General features: G+C 35.1%; 4 protein-coding genes across 4 annotated transcripts in view; 2 read left to right on the plus strand and 2 right to left on the minus strand.

Moving 5' to 3' along the window:
- LOC115883426 overlaps positions 1-7,004 on the minus strand; it is a 50,822-nt gene extending 43,818 nt beyond the window's left edge. Inside the window, exons 1-2 of the mRNA XM_030901789.1 lie at positions 6,589-7,004; positions 576-688 (exon numbers count right to left, since the gene is read on the minus strand). Of these exons, the coding sequence (XP_030757649.1) occupies positions 576-688; positions 6,589-7,004 (529 nt within the window). The remainder of the gene's footprint in view (positions 1-575; positions 689-6,588) is intronic.
- A 3,869-nt stretch (positions 7,005-10,873) lies between these two features.
- On the plus strand, positions 10,874-11,293 carry LOC115883431 (larval cuticle protein LCP-22-like). Its single transcript, XM_030901796.1, has one exon. The coding sequence runs from the start codon at positions 10,874-10,876 to the stop codon at positions 11,291-11,293; it is 420 nt and encodes a 139-aa protein (XP_030757656.1).
- Positions 11,294-12,903: 1,610 nt separating this feature from the next.
- LOC115883441 (larval cuticle protein III/IV-like) lies at positions 12,904-13,266 on the plus strand. The gene has a single exon (XM_030901808.1). It carries the CDS (start codon positions 12,904-12,906, stop codon positions 13,264-13,266), a length of 363 nt encoding a protein of 120 aa, XP_030757668.1.
- Positions 13,267-16,131: 2,865 nt separating this feature from the next.
- LOC115883450 (endocuticle structural glycoprotein SgAbd-8-like) lies at positions 16,132-18,474 on the minus strand. Its single transcript, XM_030901817.1, has 3 exons — positions 18,432-18,474; positions 18,232-18,386; positions 16,132-16,510 (listed from the first exon to the last, which is right to left on the minus strand). Exons 1-3 carry the CDS (start codon positions 18,472-18,474, stop codon positions 16,172-16,174), a joined length of 537 nt encoding a protein of 178 aa, XP_030757677.1. The 3' UTR covers positions 16,132-16,171.
- Positions 18,475-23,594: the final 5,120 nt, after the last annotated feature.

Consider the following 23,594-nt stretch of genomic DNA (forward strand, 5'->3'; position numbering starts at 1 on the left):
ACCCGGAAAATATTAATTTTCTGAAAAAATGATATAGGACATTTTTTACTTAGAATTCATCCCTTTATTGGTTTTTGGAAAATAAAAACACTAAATCACCACAATACACCAAAACACTTTTACTTTTACACTGGACGCGCGTTTCACTAACCATGTTAGCATCATCAGCAGATGATTATAAACAGTTTATAATCATCTGCTGATGATGCTAACATGGTTAGCGAAACGCGCGTCCAGTGTAAAAGGAAAAGTGTTTTGGTGTATTGTGGTGATTTAGTGTTTTTATTTTCCAAAAACCAATAAAGGGATGGGCTGGACACATTGCTAGAATGGCAGACGGGAGATGGACCAAAAGACTTATAGAGTGGAGACCAAGAGACGACAAGAGGAGCCAAGGCAGACCTACCACCCGATAGACCGACGACCTGAAACGAATAACAATTAACTGGATTGCAACAGCTAAAAACCGCCGCAACCATCTTTGTAGCCGAAAGATTTTCGGACAAAGTTAATTCAATCCCCCCACTCATCATGGAAGAGGTTTTGCCGATACAAACGCCATCCTTTTTCATTACCATTACTCCCCAAGTCCATTACAGCCAATTTGGGAAGTTTTCCCAAGTTCAGCTTGAGTGCCCTGACGTCTACATCAGTTAAGAACGATTTGACATCGCCGCGAGCCGATGTACTTAAGATATAGAGTGTGTTTTAAGCACGTGTGTAGTAAGGGACATTTTGTACTGTCATTAGAACGGTTATTAAGCTTAGCCAGATTTTTTCAATTCTAACTTTGATTTTTCTGATCTAATTAGATAATCCCCTCAACAGTTTCAGTCTGAAGAGTCCATTTCGCTAGTGATATATAATTTATATGGTTTTGTAACAAATTCCTCGCTATTTTATGGCAAATGCTCAAGCTCTGCAAACCTTAATCAAGCCTTAATCAAAGCACGTGTGTTTGGAATTTTGGGTGTGGCTTAACACGACAGGATCTGGCTAAGCCTTAGGCAGATTTCTGGAATATAATATATATTCCATTCGACCACACACTCGCTTTACTCGACCTCTGAGAGCGACCTGAAAGTACAGCGCAATAGACTCTTAATAATCCAATTGTTATTGCGACAGTCCAAAATTGTAACGAAATTAGAATCAAATTTTTTTGTAAATTCACCAGTGGAAGCCAGAAAGCATAACGAGCCAAAACCATCTATCGAGCTGAAGTATTTTGCTAAATGTCAAAGTTTCACTTGATAAGGGTTGAAGATAATTGCCAAATTGTCGCTCGGCAATTATACATGTTTTATATTCGTCCGTGAAACGTGATAAACTGCTAACTCCATTATTCCTAATTTTACAGGAGAGCAAAAAAACGGTATAAAAAAATATGTACACATGTAGGAAGTATTTTCATGCGTTAATATGATAAAGAGATATTATTTTTTTAATTTTTATAAAAATTATGTATCATTTACGTGGAAAAACGTTGAAAAAAATAAAACTGATTAGGTATTATGGAAATTATTGTACAAGTAAGTAATGGTTATTTAAACTATTTATAGCACGCCGATGAATTGCTCGTATATAGAGAATTTCGTTTTTCCGCTTACCCTTTACGGATACCCCGTATTTACAGAACGGGTCGACACAGAGTCGAACTGCCCATATTTAAGATCCGCTCATCTTTACGCCTACGTATTATAACCGAAACTAACCCGGCGAAAATTTAATTGCAACGGAGTTCGTCTATGAAACTGCAAGGCATCATACAAAGTATTTTTCACAAGTAGATCTCATTATGGAAGCACTGATTGTGAAAAGTGTAATTTTTTACTCTTAATAAAACAATATACTATTTTAACTAAAAACTAAAAATACTTCCAAAAAATTTAAAAAGATTCTAAATTTTCCAATTTTTTTTTCGCCAAAAAAACCTCATGATCGGAGCCGCTAAAAATATTTGCACTTTTGCACATATTTAAGACTCACCCTGTTTATCTATTAGGGTGCAGGGTGCACCAAAAAAAACTTTTTTTTGTTTAGTTCAGGATGACTAAAAAATTAAAAAAGAAATCTAGCAAAGTTTGAGCTTTAAATATTAATATTAAGAGGTGCCTCATCGTGATTTTCTATTTCCCAATTAAATAACACGGAGAAACATTTTTTTCTTTGGAATTTTATTGCGTTCTAACAAATCAGCATTTGGTATAAATAAATACATATTCTTGTAGAAAATTGAACGGTCTTCAAAAAAAGTCTGATATAAATTTTCATTTAATCGACTCGTTTGAATGTTATTGAAGGTTAAAGTTGAACTTCAAATCGTATATGATAACTTCCCCAATTCTTTATATTTTATCACGAAATATTGGCTCATAAACATTAACTATCATATTTCATCACGAAATAATGGCTCAAACAGCTAAAATATCATATTTTATGTTTTTGAGCCATTTGATGAGAAAATATAAAAAATTGTTGAAGGTATCCCATACGATTTGAAGTTGAATTTTAACCTTCAATAACTTTTAAACGAGTCGATTAAATGAAAATTCATATCAGACCTTTTTTGAAGACCGTTCAATTTCACACAAGCGTATGTATTGGTTTTTATAAAACGCTGATTTGTTAGAACGCAATAAAATTCCATAGAAAAAAAATTACAAAACCAGCCAGTATATTCATAAAACATTTGAAAACTATTATTTAGTAAAAAATAATAGAATAATCTAAATTCTCTATTATTATATATGCATTTAGTCAATTATACGAAATCATTGATACCTATTTATATAATTATTGGCCTGAAAATACCGCCGTTAAAAATTACTGTATTTTGAGATGTAAACTGTTGCTAACATTAACACTTAATTCCTTAATTGGCTTTAGAATCACGTTTATTTCTATTTAATTGATATAGTTGTAAAAATTATAGACCATTACACGAATAAAAGATGAATTTTCTGTAAAGCACACGATTTAGATTTGCATTTTTAGGCTGTTGGTTTCTCACGATTAAGCAATGATAATTAAAACAATAAATATATTTTTTTTTATTATTACTGACTTTTAAATAAACATGCAGTAATACGTCAGCGTTTTACTTTAGCGGACTATAACCATTTTATTTTACCGTTTTACGTTTAACGGACTATAACCATTTTATTTTTTGATCTATAAAGAGACATTTATTATAAAATAAATTACAGCAATTTTTTGAGTATATAATATACCGTATGATAAAAAACGGCATCCACTTGGCTTGGAAATGACGATTGATGACGTTCCCCATATAATTTAACATATAAAATGACAGCGACCTTCATTTCATAGCCGTCGCGGACGCCGTTTTTTAGATCATACGATACAAAAATGTATATTACCATGTAGAATGTAGAATGAGCGAGAGGGGGGGAGGGTTAATCACTGCGACCTTAAAGATCTATTGTGTGCCCCCCTTCCTTGAGTTATCACACAATCTATAACCCATCATACCCCTGTTGTAGAGGGGACAGGGTATTTCCCATCCTCCTCTGACAACAGTTCTCCTTCCACGGTTGGAGTTTGGCCCTCCGTGCCGCTTTTCAGAGTCGAGGAGCTTGCCTCCGGCTGAGGAACCCGTGAGGTGGCGGCTGGAGGATCTGTCTCAATTTTCTCCACCTCTTTAACTTGGTCTCTCTTTAGACCTGATACCGGTGTTGTCCCGTATCTATATTAGAGGATATGTCCCTCTTTCTCTATTGCCTTTCATCAATTTCTATTGTGAGGACCTGACCATGACCCTCCTCCCTCGAGTTGACGACTCAGCAGAGATAAGGTTCAGCAGGTAGGCAGTGTCTTTCCCCTTGCTCCTCGGCAGAAGGACCGTTATGGCCGCCCCTTTAGGGATGTTTTCTCCCTTCACTGCAACCAGTTCCGGCCCTTGCCAATTTTTAAGCTTAGGTGCGATTTCCACCAACCAATTCACCGATTCTTGAGATTCTCAATCTATGAGGATCACCCGAAAGTGTATCCCCGCAAAACGTAACTGACCCACATTTTGTAGATCGTTGTGTTGCGATCCGATCGCCACTACTTCGTCCAGTATAGCCTCTTTTAGAGACGTTTGCTATGGTCGTGGTCAGAGCAACCTCTGGGAAATCCTTTGGCAGCTCCGTCATTTTCACTTGTCCATGAATAGCGGCAAAGCTGGTGATACGTCCCTGCTTGCCTCCCGGTGTTGGACGGCTTTCCATCCAGGCTTTTTTCTCTCCTTGCCGGAAAAGAGGTGAGAGGTTCTCGCTCCCTCTCTTGCCCTTTGATGGAGATGAGTCAGGTTTTTACTCTCCCCTTTTCGGAGGAGTGTTTTCGCTTTTGCTTCCTCTGGAGCAAGTTCTTCGTGGAGCAGTCGGAGGTATCTCCGTCCTTTTGCTCCGCTAAGACCTACTCTCAGAGGATAGACCGGGTAGACGAAACGGTAGCTTATGTCGCTTATTGGGTCTAGAGGTAGGCTCTCGACCCTTGCTGGAGAAGGTGGTAGCTTGTGTGCCACTTGTGGAGGATTATCCCAAGCAAGTATCAGCCGCCCCTCCTGTAGTTTCCTTTGGATTTTGTCCCTTGGAACTTTCATTTGTAATGTTCCCAGTGTCGCTAGGGGGCTTCCCCACAGCTTCACCGGTGGTGTTTTTAATACTAGATCTTATAGTGTTCTCATGAGTCGCTAGGGATAGTCGGTCCACTTCTAAAGAGCCCCGCATGCAGAAGTAAGGGGTGAATACAATGGGGTGCCCCTGATGCCCCAAGGTTGAGGCCAGTAACGCCTAGTCTTTGAACTGGTCCCGCCATCGTAGGATTTAGGTTTTTGGTGAGGTTGTCTCCTCTTGGTTAAGCCAAGACTCCGCCACACCCTATACCCCTGAGACATGACCACAGTCAGTAGAGGGTGCCTGGTATGACGGACAGGGCTCGTCCGGCATCGTTATATGTCTTGGTGCAATTCCCTGGCCACAACACTACAGCCAGGGACAAGACAATGAGTGAGATGCTTCCAAGCCAAGCGCTATGGGGGATTCCCCCCAGCAACTGAGCAGGAGCTTCCAACGACAAGATCTTGCATCTTCTAGGGGAAGTATATTACCATAAAGAGCACGGAGACAAATGTTCTCTTATTGATGATAAAAATATTTTTTTTTAAATGGAACACCTTATATAATAGAATAATTGTATTAGATATCAATTTTTTTTCAAATTTCAAAAATATATCACAGATTACAGTTGGGCGTTGAAAATAAAACACTAATTCACCACAATACTCCAAAACACTTTACGTTAACACTGGACGCGCGTTTCGCTAACCATGTTAGCATCATCAGCAGATGATTAAAACTAGTTTAAAGTTTTTTTTTTGGTGAGTGGGTGGTAAAACACTTTTTATAGGCGAATGGTGCTCGTTCCCATCACCATCTCGAGCGAGATGGTTATAAAGACGAACTCCAGATAGTGTAGGAATTAGCTGCCTGCTGATATTGGGAAATTAAACTAATATATACAAATTAAGCGTTTATATTGGTTTATATAGGTGGTCGGTTGGTAGTGACCAAGCGTGAAAAAATTAGCCAAGCGAGTCAAAATCAAACTAGCGGAACAGTTAATTATTGAGACTAGAGCACCAGAAACAGAGAACTGGAAGAAATTGTCTCTATTCGTTATTTCTGTTCATATTATTTTTACATTTATTTTTTTTGACGCTCTCATATGCATCTAGTTGCTTGTAAGGTGAGATTTGTTTGATTGATTTTAAATTATTAACAACTATACAATGATCTTTATCAAAATTGTGTTGAGCAACGCCAAGACATATCTTACCTGAGCAATATGTTCTTTAAATCTAGTTAAAATTGATCTTCTAAGGGTATTCCAATAAGAGGTTTCGGATATTGTAATATACTATATTGAATCAGCATTTTCTTCTTTAAAATCGTATGCAATAGTTGGGAAAACACTATTTGTAATAAAATAAAACAATAATTTTGAACAAACAAGTAATTTTTAATATAATATAAACTTTCAAAAAATGCAAGGCCGTAAGAATCTTGCATGCTTGGTCTTGATTTTAGTCCTGCGGGAGTTTTGCACTAATAGGTCTTGGTCTTGCAACTCAAACGCTAGTCTTGGTATTGCGTTTTGTGCAAGACCATCAAGACCAGTCTCACTCATCATTATTTATATTTCATCAAAAATTAAAAAAAAACTGTTTTTTTTTCAGGATTTTTGTTCCTCTAAATTTAATATTTTACTTATGTTGCCATATATTATGAAGATATGTCTTTTACCTGGAATTTTTTTCGAAATTTCTGTATTGGTTAAATTAATTAGTTATGTTATTCTTATTTTATTATTTTGCCAATTTTTTGAATACCGTACTTTCATTTTCATTGCCGAAGAGTCCAGAGAGCTGAAGGCCAATAAACAAAGTTAAAAGAAAATAGTACGTATTTTTAGAAAACTACTAGTTAAATTTTAAGGAAAAAATTAAGAAGTAATTTTAGATGTGTTTTATTTTTTTTATACATATAACTCTTTTTATTTTTTATAAATATTTACATTCACAGCTGTTTTTCAGGCTTTTCAGGGTGACTTCTAATCCATTCCAGAGCCCTAGCAATTTGTTCTGGAACTGCTGGCGGTACCGGAATATCGGGACTTTGAGGTTGATATCCATTTTCATCAGCAACATAGTTCAACTGATGACCATTTCCTTCTGAATCGGTCCAGCTTGCAGATCCTTGTACTACTACTCCAACCTCCTTTCCGATTTGCCTTGGTTCTCCAGATTGTTGCTGATTGATGCCATTTTCAGTTTCAAAACTGTAGTGATAAGAACCATCGGGATTTGTGTCTTGAGATTGAGATAAAATTCTGGCGTATGTTGGACGATTTTGTGATGATAAACTTGCTAAACCTTTGGAACTGATACTGTACGCTACAGTAACTAGACCCGCTAAAAGGACCACTTTAAAAATCATTTTTACTATTAGGTATTTCTACAAACTTTGCAGTAGAATGAATATCAAATTTTGAAAACTGTCTTATATAGCGATTTTTTTTGATTGGTTAACGCTAAAAGAAGATGCAGATGTACAGTTATATATGGTTTAATTTGAATATAGAATATCAAGGCATTTCGAAAGAAAGGTCACATTAGAAGCCGAATTCTTTAAAAGTCATGTCATCTATATTACATTTCTTATGTTTTAATTAATTTTATCTGTTGGCTAAAAATATAGTGGACAGGTAAAAAATATATAATCAATATTGCCGAGGAGATCGACCATGAATAACGGTCCGGATTTATATTTTATTTTGTACTAGCTGACCAGCAGTGCGATTCTGTAAACATATTTCCTGTCTAGCCACTTATCAATAATATACAAATAACATAGGCTAGGCAAGAAATTTATTGCTAGGGAGCTTACAGAATCCCACTGCAGGCTAACTTACTCTTAAGTACGCATGACTGATTGGCCGAATGATTTGCAATGATTGATACTAATCGATTTGACAGCTGTTGCCATTTGTTCTCTATATATTTAAAGTATTTTCCATATAGTTCAATATCTATCCAGATATGACTATGGTTTTTTCACACTTTTTCTGTTGAATTTCTATTCTAAAATGTTTAGGTTTGTGGGGAATTTGCAAATAATATATTAATTTTCTGTATATTTTTATTTCCATTATTTTTTCCGATATTTTAATAGAGACGAATCCAACAGAGTCGAGACATATAATATACGTCCATTATTTGATCCCTTAAAAACAATAATCGTTGTTCGGTATCGTTTACTATAAAGGTGCGTCCACACTGCTTGTGATCCTACTTGTGTTTCTCAAGTTCTTTTGGCTCACAAGCAACGGCGCGGCGCCGGCGCGGCATCCACATTGTAATGTAGTGCTTGCGTTCGTGCTGTTGGGGCATGGAACAACGAAGTATTTTTAATAGCGGCTGCTCCTGCGATCATTATTGCAAAACAAAGGAGACAAAGGGAAAAAAGGCATATATGTACATATATTACCATAAAGAGCACGCAGACAAGTGTTACTGTTATTGATAAAAATATACATTTTTTTTAAGTGGAACACCTTATATAGTAGAAGTAGAAGTATACTAGATATCAATTTTTTTCAGATTTCAAAAATATATCACAGATTAGGGGTTGGGATCTTTGATCCCAATCCCTAATCAACAGAAATCTTTTCAACTAAAGAAATGTGTGCTGCCAAAGAAGTCGTGGTGGCCATTTGGCAGATATTGTGTTCCACGTATAATATTGTACACATGTATACTGCCCAGGGCCCGTATTCTGTAACTTTGACATCAAAACGTTACGTTTTCAAAGCGGTGAGCGCAAGTATTCGATTAGCGGAACGCAAGGCAGTCGATTTTGGTATTCTCGTTGCCATGCGAATCGTGTTCTGGATACGCGTTGAGCACATATTGGCAACATCACAATTTCTAATGTAGGTAATAGTCAAAAGTTGATAACTGACGGATGTAATAAAGAAAAATGTATTTCATAACCTATTGTTGAGTTGCGTCAAGCTATTTTTCTATGGATATGTCATTATTCTTATTATACGAGGGAAGTGTTGAAGACGCTTTCTCAGCATTTTCGATGTTTTGAACAATATTTATAGCTGCCAAGTCGTAAATTATCAATTACTTATTGAGGAATTTATAGAAGTAGTAATTTTCACTAAAGAGCAAGATAACGCACAAAATCACAATTTTTTCGATTTTCACTGACAGTTTGACTAGCAAAACGATCCTTTAAGGCAACCGTTTTCAAAGCGCTCAGCGCAATCAGTAAAGACGCTAAGCGCGTCAGACGAGAATACCGAAATCGTTAATTAAGTGCGCGCTCAGCGAAAATTAACGTCATATAAGCTAAGCGTCTAAAAGCGCTTAGCGTTTTCAAAGTTACAGAATACGGGCCCAGCTACGCACTGCCATAAATAACTTTTAGGTATGTTATGTATATTTTATTTTAGTATATTTTATTTTATTTGTTATCAACATCCGAAACCTCTTATTGGAATACCCTTTAGTTTGCCCAACATATTTTTTATTACAATCTTTATATGACATTTCATAAATGCCCGACCTTTTCAGTGGAGGTGTTTTATCTTTAGGATTACCTAATAGTTATTGTAATTTATTGTCAGAGCTATATACAAATTTATAATTGACAGCCTTAAACCTTCTTTTGAAACAACGGGATACCTCTCTAGAAACGGTACCGTCGTATTGGTCTCTATTAAACGGTTTTCTCCACTTGAAAAGAATTTGCAAAAATTGCAAAGTTATACCTACGTTTTCTAATTATTTAATCAACAAATGAAGGAGACCAAGGAGACTATCCATTACACTTAGCCAGATTCTTAATATAATTTCTTTCTATTTCATATCTTTCAATTGTAACTGGAAAACTAAGTAGTCTATGAATTAAGAAATTTAATTTAGCCATCTGATGTTCAACACTATGACAAGACTCATTAGGAATATATCTGTGTGTAGTGGTCTTTTTTCTATACCGGGTGCGTCTCAAAAGTGGCTCACCCCCTATAACTGTTTTATTTTTTCAGGTAAAAAAACGATTTGGTATGTTAGTATATGACATAAATTAGGATTGATTGACGTATTCAATTGTTTTGGGTCACTTCCTGTTTCACCGGAAATGACTACATCTTTTGATTTTTAAATGGCACCCTCGGTATTTTTTTACTTCATTCGATAGAAAATGACATTCTGAATAGAATGACATATCATATGTTAACTTTTGACATTCTCGCTTTGTAAAAAATCGTATTTTAAATTTCAATCTAGAGTGCCATGACTATGTTAAAAACACTAATTTTTAATCAAGGAACCTTGGAAAAATAGATTTGATCGTCTATGTTTTTAGTGTCTTGTCCTGGCCAGTTGGAAAATGCTCAAATCGTATTTTCAATCATATTTCAATTTTTTCAAATGGAATGAGGGTGGTTCATTAGCATATTTGGAAAAAGCATTTCTTTACGAATAATTTGGTTTGGTATTTCGAGTCAAATTTTTGTTACGAACCGCAAGTTATAATTTGAAATAAACCATATGCGATAATGTAATAACGATATGCCATATGCGATATTGTAAATAATAAGATTAGGGTATCTTTTAACCGGCCAGGACAAGACACTCAAAACATTAGACGATCAGATCTATTTTTCCAAGGCTCCTTGATTAAAAATTAGTGTATTTAACACAGCCATGGCACTCTAGATTAAAATTTAAAATATAATTTGTTTTTGAGTGACTATGTCAAAAATTGACATATGATATGTCATTCTATTCAGAGTGTTATTTTCTATCGAAAAAAGTAATAAAATACCGAGAGTGCCATTTAAATATTTAATATTTAATTTTTCTCTTCTCTGTTGGAAGATACGAAGTTAGCCTGGTCAGCTAGTACAAAATAAAATATAAATCAAATGTTATAAACTGTGGCAATGAAAAATGCCATCAGCTGCCGGACCGTTACTCATGGTCGATCTCCTCGGCATTATTGATTATAATTGTTTTCACCTGTCCACTATACTATTTTTTGCACACTTGATTAAATTAATTAAAACATAAGAAATGTTACTTAGATAACATGACTTTTAAAGAATTCGGCTTCTAATGTGGCCTTTCTTTCGAAATGCCTTGATATTTTATATTTAAATTTAACCTTATACAATTATGCATCTGCATCTTCTTTTAGCGTTAACCAATAGAAAAAAAATCACTATATAAGAACATTTTCAAAATTTGATATTCATTCTACTGCAAAGATCGAAGAAATACCTAATAGTAAAAATGATTTTTAAAGCGGTCCTTTTAGTGGGTTTAGTTACCGTAGCGTACAGTATCAATTCCAAAGGTTTAGCAAGTTTATCATCACAAAACCGTCCAACATACGCTAGAATTTTGTCTCAAGCTCAAGACACAAATCCCGATGGTTCATATCACTACAGTTTCGAGACTGAAAATGGCATCAATCAGCAACAATCTGGAGAACCAAGGCAAATTGGAAAGGAAATTGGAATAGTAGCGCAAGGATCTGCAAGCTGGACCGATTCAGAAGGAAATGGACATCAGTTGAACTATGTTGCTGATGAAAATGGATATCAACCTCAAAGTCCCGATATTCCGGTACCGCCAGCTGTTCCAGAACTAATTGGTAGGGCTCTGGAATGGATTAGAAGCCACCCTGAAAAGCCTAAAAAACAGCTATGAATGTAAATATTTATAAAAATTATATTGTAAAAAAGAGTTATGTATAAAAAGAAATAAAACACATCTAAAATTACTTCTTAATTTTTTCATTAAAATTTAACTGCTTTTAGTAAAAATCTATTAAAAAATGCAAGACTTGCAAGAGTCTTGCAGCAAGAGCAACACCAAGACCAAGATTGGACTCTGCAAGACCAAGACCAAAACTACTTATTAACTGTAAGATCAAGACCAAGGGAGCCTTGGTCTTGGTATTGCATTTGCTTATCACTAAAAATAACTCAGCTATTTTCCACTTATTTGAAAAACGGTAAAGAGAAGATATTATGTTTCTATCAAGCTAAAAATAGAAACAAACCTTGGAATAGACTTATTTTTCTTTGCTTTTTACAAAACATTATATTACCTAATTAGAATTTAATTAATATTGATTAGTTTTATAAAATGGAATTAAGAAATATGGGATTAAGTTCCTTCATATCACAAAAACGAAAATAAACAAATACCGTATGATCGAGAAAAAACGGCGCGGCGCAGCGTCAGCGATGGCTATGGAATGAAGATCGCTGTCATTGTTTATGTCATTGTACACCTATGTAAATTTATATGGGAAATGTCATCGATGTTCATTTCCCAGCCAACTGGACGCCGTTTTTTTTCGATCATACGGTATTTTATGTATTTTATACATAAGGGGTGTTCTAATGTTCAGAAAGGATCTATATCAGGTGTCCTATTTTGATACTTACTTCAATATTTGACAAGATGTAGATAGTTTTATTGAGAATAAAAATATATTGTTTTTTTATTCGGAGTAAAAATTACACTTTTTGGCGAGGCTGTACTAAAAAAGGCTGTACGTTTGACAGGCGACCGACATTACAGGCGGGGCACAAAAAGTCATTTTTACTCCGAATAGAACATGCTATTTTTTTAACACCACAAAACTTTTTTTTAAACAACTTCAAACCTTCCAAAAAATATTTAAAATTAATACCGTGTAAGTAATTATATATCAACAAACTATGGTTACGCTCGATGAATTTGACACTTTATGTCAGTTTAATAATATATTTTCGTATTTCTGTGCTTATGCGTGCTTCACTTTTATGCCTGGGCGTTAAAATAATTATTTTATATTGTCAATAACGTCGCCAAAATTAATACTTTTGTGACGTTTAAAAAAAAATTCGAGATATGTGTTGAATATTCTTTGACACAGTGTACGTTAATCACAGCGTAAGCGAAAATCTCGATAATATGAAGAATTTTTGGATTATTGTGCCACTCTGTAAACTTCTTTGTTATAGACCGAAAACAGATTTATTATTGCCAAAAAAATAATACATATTCAAATATATACAAGATGTTACCAAACAGATGTAGCTTTGATTTTGATTTTGAGATATTTCGTGTTTTTTTTATCTGATTAACTCGCGCAATAGTTATTCAATACAAATAATTGGGTCACTAGGATTTTCCTCTTAATTTAAACAATTCTGTTGAAACTATTTTACGGGGGAGTGATATACACGACTAGAACTATATAAAACGGAATCTTAAAATACTGTTTTATATCATTCTTCGTTTGGGTGGCATTAACAATAACCAAAATGTTTAAACTCTTCGTAATTTTGACTGTAACTGTTGTGGCGATATATAGTGGACCTGTTCCTATAGTTTCTGAAGAAAATGAAATTAATCCTGATGGTTCTTATCGATGGAGCTACCAAAGTGGTGATGGTAGTGCCCAACAGCAAACCGCCAAAGTTAACCAAGTTCCTGGAGGTGAACCAACGTTGGGAGTGGATGGTTCTGCTTCTTGGTATGACCCACAAGGTAACTTGCACCAGATAGCTTATACAGCTAACGAGGATGGATACTATCCTTATAGTGCTGACATTCCACAAATTCCAGCTGCGATTCTCAAGGCTTTGGAATGGAACGCTGCTCATCCAGAAGAAGAATCTAGTTAGATTGTTAATAGAAGTAATTTTAAAAAAAATATAGGTATAGAATTAATCCTATGGTATTGTGATCTAGATATTGTTTTATTTAGTATGTAAATTTAAATAAATATATTTTTGTTACAAATGGTTTGTTTGATTATAAAACAACCTGATTTGATCAGTACAGTAAGACAAAGAAATATTTTTGTTTTATTTATAATACATAAATTCATTTTAACATCAATACCTACGTGATGGTAGAGGTCTGGGATATGAAGGTTTGCTGTCGTAATAGTAGATCTACATACAGGGTGAGTCTTAAATAAGTTCAAATATTTTTATAGGGGTAGTATTTTTTGAGTGAATTTTTTTTTGAAAATTTGGAATTTTTTGATTTTTTTTTTCAATTTTTTTTTTAATTTTTAGTTAAAAACATAATTTCTTGATAATATGACAACATAGGTAGTAGATTCATTTTTTTTTCGGTAACTGACTATCCAGTAAACACGAAGTTGTTCGAATGAATTTGGATTGTTTTGGTTTCAACTTTTTTTAGTAATTCTCTTTTTTTAATTTTGACCTGTTTTGAATCTCTTGATTTTCAAATTAAATGTCACACGTTATATAGATTTCCAAACAGTTGCTGGATTTATTGGTTCTGATTAGGGTTTCCGGAATCGGAGCTCTTTTTCGGAACCGGGAATTCCGGTACCGCGCCTCTTAGGAACCGGGATTTCCCGTTTTTTTCGGTACTTTCGGTACTGACGAATTTTTCTTCAATGGTAGTGCAGTTCATCAATCAGAAAGACAAGTATGGTTTTTTAAAGTAAAATGGATAATGAATTAAGATTTTTAATGAAAATAATATCTAAATTAATAAGTAATCAGTCATGAAAAATTAACATGAACACAAGTAAAGAAAAAAGTATAGGTAACTTAAATTTCACATCAAGCAACATAAACTTACTGAATTTAAGACAAAAACCCTAAAATATTGAATTAAAAATGCAAATATCTATTAAAACATAACATAATAAATATTAAAGAAACTTCAGAAGAGAAAAGAAGCAAGAACAATAAGAAATAGTATCATTTTCCAAACAGTTGCTGGATTGATTGGTTCTGATTAGGGTTTTCGGAATCGGAGCTCTTTTTCGGAACCGGGAACTTCGGTACCGCGCCTCTTAGGAACCGGGATTTCCCGTTTTTTTCGGTACTTTCGGTACTGACTAATTTTTCTTCAATGGTAGTGCAGTTCATCAATCAGAAAGACAAGTATGGTTTTTTAAAGTAAAATGGATAAAGAATTAAGATTTTTAATGAAAATAATATCTAAATTAATAAGTAATCAGTCATGAAAAATTAACATGAACACAAGTAAAGAAAAAAGTATAGGTAACTTAAATTTCACATCAAGCAACATAAACATACTGAATTTAAGACAAAAGCCCTAAAATATTGAATTAAAAATGCAAATATCTATTAAAACATAACATAATAAATATTAAAGAAACTTCAAAAGAGAAAAGAAGCAAGAACAATAAGAAATAGCATCATTACTTATTTAGAAGAGTTTGATTTCGACCGCTAGAAAGTATCAAAGGACTTTCTCATGTAACAAAAGAATAATTATTTATTTATTGTTATTGTTACTGAGGCACTGTAAAAACATAACACAAAAAATATATCTAATACAACCACCAATATTATACTAAATAATAAAATAACATATTTAAACTTCAGTAATTGCTAATAAACATTATAGAAACTTCAAAATAACTTCAGAAGTAAGAACAGTAAGAGATAGCACCACCACTTATTAAGAAGAGTTTGATTTCGACCGCTAGAAAGTATCAAAGGACTTTCTCATGTAACAAAAGAATAATTATTTATTTATTGTTATTGTTACTGAGGCACTGTAAAAACATAACACAAAAAATATATCTAATACAACCAGCAATATTATACTAAATAATAAAATAACATATTTAAACTTCAGTAATTGCTAATAAACATTATAGAAACTTCAAAATAACTTCAGAAGTAAGAACAGTAAGAGATAGCACCACCACTTATTAAGAAGAGTTTGATTTCGACCGCTAGAAAGTATCAAAAGTCTTTTGCACGTAACAAAAAAATTGTTTTTAATTATTATTACCGAGTCCTGAAAGTACCGAAAGAACCGGGAATTAATAATTTCGAGTCCTGGTTCTTTGATGTCCCAAAAGAACCAGGAATTCCCGGTACTTTCGGTACCGAGATTTCCGGGTTCTGAACCCTAGCTCTGATAGTATAAGGTGTAAGATTTTTATAATTGCGATTGTTATTATTTTGATAGGAATCGATCTCAAATCCAAGGAGGCAATAGAGAAAGAGGGATATATCCTCTGTTATAGATTCGGGACAGTACTGGTATCAGGTCCAAGGAGAGAGGTTAAAGAGGTGGAGAAAATGGAGACAGATCCCCCAGCCACCACCTCACGGGTACCGTATAAGAAGGGGATCACCAATCTATCTTCTATCTATCTAGAATCTATCTAATTAATTAGCTATCTACTTTAATAGTGACCGTAGCAATATTAAACATATTTATTTCTATAATAATTATAATCTACACAATAAATATACATTATAAATTGTTTATGTCCTTTCCTACAAACAGTAAATAATATACTTTTCGGTATATTTAGTATTTATACAAAAACAAAATCTTACAATAACATTCTTATTATTAAAGTGGTGACTTCAAGTATACAGAGTGTTTCTGAATAAGTGTGAGATATTTTACAGGGTGATCTTAAGGTATTTTTTAGATAAAAGTTCATATAAACATGTGTTCAAAAATGTTTCGTTTTTAGACACAGGTTGTCAAAAAGTTAACGTTAGAAGAATCATTTAAGTATTTAACACATACTCTGAAATAAAGTTCATTCTAACTAGATTCTTCTTCTGGATGAGCAGCATTCCATTCCAGTGCCTTAAGAATAGCTGGCGGAATTGCAGGAATGTCAGCACTTTGCGGGTAATATCCATCTCCATTTGCAACATAAGTCAGTTCATGCAATTTTCCTTCTGGATCGTACCACGAAAATGAACCTTGCACTTCCAATACTGGATCACGGCCTACTGCTACTTGATGTAATTTACCAGATTGTTGTTGAGCTGTACCATCTCCACTTCGATAACTCCATCTGTAAGAACCGTCAGGATTTATTTCAGATTCTTGTGATAAAATTGGTACTGGTTCTTGATAGGGCGCACCGTGTACAAAAAACACCAAACAACAAATTATTATTACACATCTAAACATTTTTTCTCTTTTTTTGGGTTCTACAGCAAGACTAAAGAATGATTAATATAAATCGGCATAAACAATATTCTTTTATATAGAAAAATTCTACACCCACTTAAAAAGCAAAAACTTAAAAAAATCGTGTTGACCCGAATGAATAATCATTGCGTGAGACCATAATCAGATAGTGCTTGTAGGAAATCGTTGGAACAATCATCAAAATCAAGAGATTTTTTTTGTTTGGTAACTTCTTGTGTTTGCGAGAAATTTGAATAATTATACTATGTAAAGATGGTGACAAGTGGAAAAATATTTTTTTTAATTTAGTTTTTGCCGTCTATAAATAAAATACCAATTCAAATTCGAGTACTACCACAGGGTATTTGTCAAAAAATATCGTTGATAATAAGAAAGAAAAAAAATGGCGCCGGGAGGCACGTATAGCCGCCCATACTAAAATATGTTAATAAAAAGTTGGTAGGCAGTTCTTTTAGTTTCAAAGTAAAGGAATTTTTCCATTTTTTTTATCTCAAAAACTGCGACTTTGACTGATTTTGATGTTATTACAAATTTTGTTGCAAATATTATTTCTAATCTTAAATTGAAAACCGCGTTTCGCTAGCTACTGTAATTTTCGAGTTACGATTTTTTACAATTTGTAACCCCCTCCCATACCCCCTTACCAACCGCCCACCCCCACCAAAAACTAATGGCCAGATTCTCGGGTGCCACAGTATTTTTGTGCCAAATTTGGTTAAAATCGGTTTAGCGGTTTTTGAGTTATCGTGTTACAGACGGACAGACGGACAGACAGACAGACAGACACCATGAAAATATTTTGTATTTAGGTCATTTATGACCCAAATAACTAATTTTGAGTGAGATTAAAAAAACTTTTTTTTTGCCGATCTTAATAGCCTGCCATACCTGTTGGTATGGTCGGCTAAAAATAGAGACGGAATAGTATAAACCTAATGTAAATGTTTTCATAGAAAATCATAATTTGTAGGACAGAAACTAAAATTGGTATTTTTATAATAATAATAAAATTGTATGATTAAAAACAAAGTCGGATTTAATTCACAAATTGATTGCTGAGGGTTTCCACAAAGAAAATATCTCCTACTCTGGTTGCCAGCCCACCAAGAGATAGAAGGCAATGAAAAAGCAAACGATCTAGCTAGAAAAGGAATAAACATTCCACTAACTGGACCAGAACCGTTCTGCTTCCCAAGTGAAAACCTACTTAAAGTGGAACTCAAAATCTGGTAGACTACATCCGTAATAGGGTTCAGAACCGGAAAATCCCGGTACCGAAGGTTCTTCTGAGACATAATAGAACCGGGACTCTAAATTATTAATTCCAGGTTCTTTCGGTGTTTTCGGAACTCGGTAATAATAATTAAAAACTTTTTTTGTTACGTGCGAAAGATTTTTGATACTTTCTAGGGGTCGAAATCAAACTCTTCTAAATAAGTATTGATGCTATCTTTTACTGTTTTTACTTCTGAAGTTATTTTGAAGTTTCTATAATGTTTATTAGCACTTATTGAAGTTTAAATATGTTATTTTATTATTTAGTATAATATTGCTGAATATATTAGTTATATTTTCTTATCTGTGTGTTCTAGTAGTGTCCCGTCCCATGTAACATTAAGTCTGCGGGTCGCCTGTCTCGAATTAAGGTGGAATGCACTCACTTTAGTTTTGGTGGGGTTGGGTTTTAAAGAATTCTTTTTGTAATAGGTTGACATTGTTTTTAGGGCGCTTTCTAATTTCTCCTCGATATCTTCGAACCCTTTGCCTTCAACTGTTATTGCTAGGTCATCTGCATATGCAAAGGTTCTAGTGTTATCTGGAATGGTTGGTCATTTGTATATATGTTGAAAAGAATTGGTACCAGCACGCTCCCTTGTGCCAACCCATTCTTCTGGTTTCGCCATCGACTCTTTTTGCCCTCGAGCGTCACGAAAAACTGCGTTTTAGAGCAAGGATTCGAGTATCTTGACTAGGTGGTAATCTTTCAAGGTCTCATTGGCTTTATGCAGTAATATCTTGTGGTTTACCGTGTCATAGGCGGAACTTAGGCCGACTAGGGCCAGCCCTGTGATGTGTTTATTCTCAAAACCCTCCTCGATATGTTCTGTCAATGCGAGGATTTGACTGGTGCTTTCCAGGTCTGAATCCTGCCTGTTGTGGAATCAGCTTTGAATCGACGGTCTTCTCTATTCTGTAGAGGATTAGTCTTTCGTAGAGCTTAAACAGATGGCAAAGGAGGGATATGGGTCGGTAGCTTTTCGGAGACTCTGGATTTTTCCGGGTTTAAGGAGAGCTTTTGACTTCCGCCACAGTTTTGGAATTTGAAAGGTTTCGCGACATACGTTGAAAAGTTTAAGTATCCATTCTTTGGTTCCAGGACCGAAATTTTTGATCTGTTCCACGCATATATCGTCAATCCCAGCGGCTTTTCCATTCTTCATGGTATTTATACCATTGTTCAACTCTTTCATGGTAAATGATTTCTGAAAGTTGGTGTTTTCAGTTGGTATTAGGCGTTTGATTTTGGTTTTCTGGCGTTTGGAGTTGAATTTGCCATTTAGAAGGAGTTGGTTGGCCGCTTGATTGTGTGTTACATTGGCAGGGGCCTTGCTTAGTTTTGGGTCACCATCCAATTTCTTGACTAGATTCCAAGCTATTTTACTACTATGAGACATGTCCATTCTATCCAGGGTTTCTTCTCACGTGCCTCGCTGAGAGTTGTCATTAAAGCTGTTCCGCAGGTGATGGTTTGATCGCTGAATGGATCTTCTTAAGGTAGACTTAAATCCAGACGCCGTTTCCTAAGCCACCCCCTGGATGAACCTCCCTTCCACTACCCCCTTAGAGAGGACCCACCAAATGGTGTTTCTAGCGACTGGAAAACCTGGAGAATGCTCAACCGAATCAGAACTGGGGTGGCCCCAGTAAAATCCAATTTGATCAAATGGGGTTTGCTGGACAGAAATGACGACAAATGCGACTGCGGCGCCTTTCAGGACATGGAACATCTTCTTCAACGTCCTGTGTGCCCCACAGATGTACCCTCGATGACCTATGGCTTGCTAAACGGGAAGCATTGGACGTAGCCCATTACTGGGTTAATAAACTATAATATAATCCGGATACGAAAAAGTAAAAAGTAAGTTTATCGGTTTTGCTAATTGACGAACTCCACAATCGTTGATACGAAAATATTTTAGTACGGTTCTGGAAACTTTAATTAATATAACCAATTAGGGTTCAGATCTTTTTGGTCATCACAGAACCGGGCCTCGGTAACAATAATTAAAAAATTATTTTTTTGTTACGTGAGAAAGTCCTTTAGTACGTTTTAAGTTTTTTAAGTCCATACTTTTTAGCGGTCGAAATCAAACTCTTCTAAATAAGTACTGATGCTATTTCTTATTGTTCTCGCTTCTTTTCTCTTTTGAAATTCCTATGATATTTATTATATAGGTCTCGTCTCCATAAATAAGTACAATGTAGTTCCCTTTTCTCCGTGCGGCGACCACACATTTTAAAGCCTAAACAAACAAATTTCAACATGCCCCTCGCTTCCCTGCTCCCTTACCTCATTATATGCCCTTGCATCATTTCTTATTTAGTCTTTTTTTGTGTGCGGTACGACCCACATCGAATATCGCGTAAAAGATATCGATCGGCTCTCGCTCCGTAGAGCGGAGTGTTTTAGATTATCTTAAACGGATGGATAAGCGATTAAAGTTATTAGAAAATAAAAACATGCGTAAAAGAAAAAGATTAGTGACAAGTTTGGAAGAGGAAAGTGTAACAAGTTTTGAGAGGCAGGCGAATAGTAGTGATTATTCGCAAGATTCTGAGGACGAGATTAGAAGCAGTGTTTGAGATGTTAGAAATAAAGGTAAATAAACATATAACATATACATATACAATACCTGAATAGTAGGGGGAAATTTCTTCTAAGCTTGGGTATATAGGTATTGTGGGTGAATACCTTAGTGAATGCTTATATTATCTAGATTTTTCCACTTATGCTTATATTACACTAATATGGCAGAGTACGTTGGTGGTTACTCTAGCTTGGTTTATAGGACATTAAATTTATTCACGTTAATTGTAGCGGAGTAAGTGGTGGTTACTCTAGCTTGGTGTGTAGGTATTGTTGGTGAATACCTCAGTGAATGCTTATATTACCTAGTTTTTTCCCACTTATTACATTAATACAGCAGCAGAGTACGTTGGTGGTTACTCTAGCTTGGCATATATGTATTATTGATGAATACTTATCGCATGGCTGTCTTATTATACTAATACAGCAGAGTACGTTGGTGGTTACTCTAGCTTGGTTTATAGGACATTAAATTTATTCACGTTAATTGTAGCGGAGTACAGTGGTGGTTACTCTAGCTTGGTGGGTATGTATTGTTGGTGAATACCTCAGTGAATGCTTATATTATCTAGTTTTTCCCACTTTTTACAGTAATACAGCAGAGTACGTTGGTGGTTACTCTAGCTTGGTATATATGTATTATTGGTGAATATTTATCGCATGGCTGTCTTACTACAATAATATGGCAGAGTACGTTGGTGGTTACTCTAGCTTGGTTTATAGGACATTAAATTTATTCAAGTTAATTGTAGCGGAGTACAGTGGTGGTTACTCTAGCTTGGTGTGTAGGTATTGTTGGCGAATACCTCAGTGAATGCTTATATTACCTAGTTTTTCCCACTTATTACATTAATACAGCAGAGTACGTTGGTGGTTACTCTAGCTTGGTATATATGTATTATTGGTGAATACTTATCGCATGGCTGTCTTGCTTTTATTTTCAAAGTTGGTAGTCCCATAAGGGCACGTTGGTGGTTGTCCTTATGGAGTGACGTTTTGCTAAGCTAGCTGTATAAGATTTATAAACTCCTTAAGCATGAGTTAGCCCCAATATGTGTTTACATATCATGATATTTTCTTATAGGTGAAAGCGCTAGTACACTTATTGAAAAAGGTATTGGAAAGAGCCTACCTAAACCTTTCTAGGAAGGTTTATTAGCGGTTTTAGGAGATAAGGTAGACGGGAAAAATACCACGACACCACCGATTGAACCGGAAATTGCAGAAAGATACATACACATCGCAAAAACCGGCCTTGAAGAACCCGTTCTTAACCTATTAATGGAAAAGTACCCCTCTCCAGAGAATGCCACCTCTTTAGGACCACCACAGTTAAATTTAATGGGGAAACAGGCCATACATGATAATGTGGAGTGCAGAGATGAAATTGGCTAAAATTCAATCAAGATTAGCAGCCAGTTTGTCGGCTATAGGCCAAGTAATGGCAAAAATTTTAGAGGAAAAGGGAGAGGGGGGAGAAAGGAATATAAAGCATTATATAGAGACCCTAAACGACACAGAACGTTTTATAACTGGTGTTATCCATTCCGAGTCAATATCGAGGAGGGAACTAGTGTCTTTCGATTTAAATAAAAATTGGAAAACCACTCTAACGGAATCCCCTTTGGATACCTGGTTATTTGGTGAGGATTTGGAAGGAAGATTAAAGGCAGGCAAAGAGTTGTCCGCCTTTAACTGTCATCCAGTCAGTTAAAGACTGTCAGAAGTACTCCAGGAAGAATCGTATCAAATGCAGCCAGATCTCGGTCCACGCCGCATTTAAACTTCAAAAGTCTGCCTCAACATCAGCAGGGAGGGAAACGGGACAGACTCATGTTCGAGAAACTTCCTACAACCGCCCACGTCAAAGGCGGACCTGGAACCGAATACAACACTTCGGCGTAAGGTCGCGTTCTCAGGGAAGATGTATAGGGATAATAGATGTATTATGGCATGGTTGCAAGGTTTTAAAATTCCGTTTGTGACGAGACCATCACATAACATAATCTCAGGTAGACATAAATGGTCGGTGCAACAACATAAGACAATTGAGGGCAACGTTCGGAGATTGCTTAGTATAGGGGCTATTTCTAAGGCACAGCCATGTAAAAATCAGTTTATTACAGAGATATTCACGTTTCAGTTGTTTATTTAGATGATTTTTAATTACTAGGAGATTCTTATGATGCATGTTTAGCAAATGTATTAGAAACAATTGGACTACTCGAATATGGGGTTTATTGTAAACTATAAAAAGAGTATTATCTCCACAAAAAATTGTGACGTTTTTGGGGTTTAAATTAAACTCTATGGATATGACTATTTCTGTTCAAGAGGAAAAAATCACAAAAATAATTTTGCATTTAAAAAAGTTTTTAAGATGGAAGAAATGCACTACAAGGGAGTTTGTAAGGCTAACAGGGAAGTTGATATCCATATGTCCAGCCATAAGTACGGTTATTTATATACCAAATTGTTTCGAGAGAGAAAAAAATTTAGCGTTAAAGAGTAATAAAGGAAATTATAACGGAACTATGAAAATTTCTAAGAAGTTATGTGTTGATACCGATTGGTGGATTCGAAACATACCTATTAGCAAAAACTTATTATCATATAGTAAATACTCTATGGAAATATTCTCTGACGCATCAGATATTGGATGGGGTGTTTGTTGCAATAACATAAGTTCTCAAGGTCTCTGGCCTACCTACGAATGAGAAGAACACATAAATTTTAGGGAGTTACAAGCTGTTTATTTTGGCTTGAAAGGCTTTGCTAATGACTTATCTAACGTTTCTAGCTTGTGCAAGGTAGACAGTGTTGTCTACCCTATATGCCAGTGCAGTAGTGTTACTGCACTGGCATATACCTATATTACATAGAACATAATGTGTTCAATTTCCAAGTTAAACAATATCCCTCGAATAATTTGGCAATGGTGTGAGGAAAGGAGATTATTTATCGTAGCCTCTTATATTAGATCTCAAGAGAATAAGGAAGCTGACAGGGCTTCCAGGGAATTTAAGGTCGAGACAGAATGGAGTTTAGCGAGCTGGGCATTTGGGAAATTGGTCACTATAAGTGGGGTTTACCGGAAATAGATTTGTTTGCTACGCATATAAATGCTAAATGCAAGAAATACATATCGTGGCACAG

The sequence above is a fragment of the Sitophilus oryzae genome, unplaced genomic scaffold, assembly GCF_002938485.1.
Source record: "Sitophilus oryzae breed Bouriz unplaced genomic scaffold, Soryzae_2.0 scaffold_111_pilon_pilon, whole genome shotgun sequence".
In the NCBI taxonomy this organism is placed as follows: domain Eukaryota; kingdom Metazoa; phylum Arthropoda; class Insecta; order Coleoptera; family Curculionidae; genus Sitophilus; species Sitophilus oryzae.

What these genes read in the sequence shown, in the direction of transcription:
- LOC115883431 (XM_030901796.1), top strand. Translation starts at nt 10,874, where the DNA reads ATGATTTTTAAAGCGGTCCTTTTAGTGGGTTTAGTTACCGTAGCGTAC.
- LOC115883441 (XM_030901808.1), top strand. Translation starts at nt 12,904, where the DNA reads ATGTTTAAACTCTTCGTAATTTTGACTGTAACTGTTGTGGCGATATAT.
- LOC115883450 (XM_030901817.1), bottom strand. Translation starts at nt 18,474, where the DNA reads ATGGCGAAACCAGAAGAATGGGTTGGCACAAGGGAGCGTGCTG. An exon ending in TGGCACAAGGGAGCGTGCTG is followed by an intron (nt 18,387 to 18,431) that starts GTACCAATTCTT and finishes CAACCATTCCAG; the next exon opens with ATAACACTAGAACCTTTGCA. An exon ending in CCAACCCCACCAAAACTAAA is followed by an intron (nt 16,511 to 18,231) that starts GTGAGTGCATTC and finishes TGTTTGGTGTTT; the next exon opens with TTTGTACACGGTGCGCCCTA.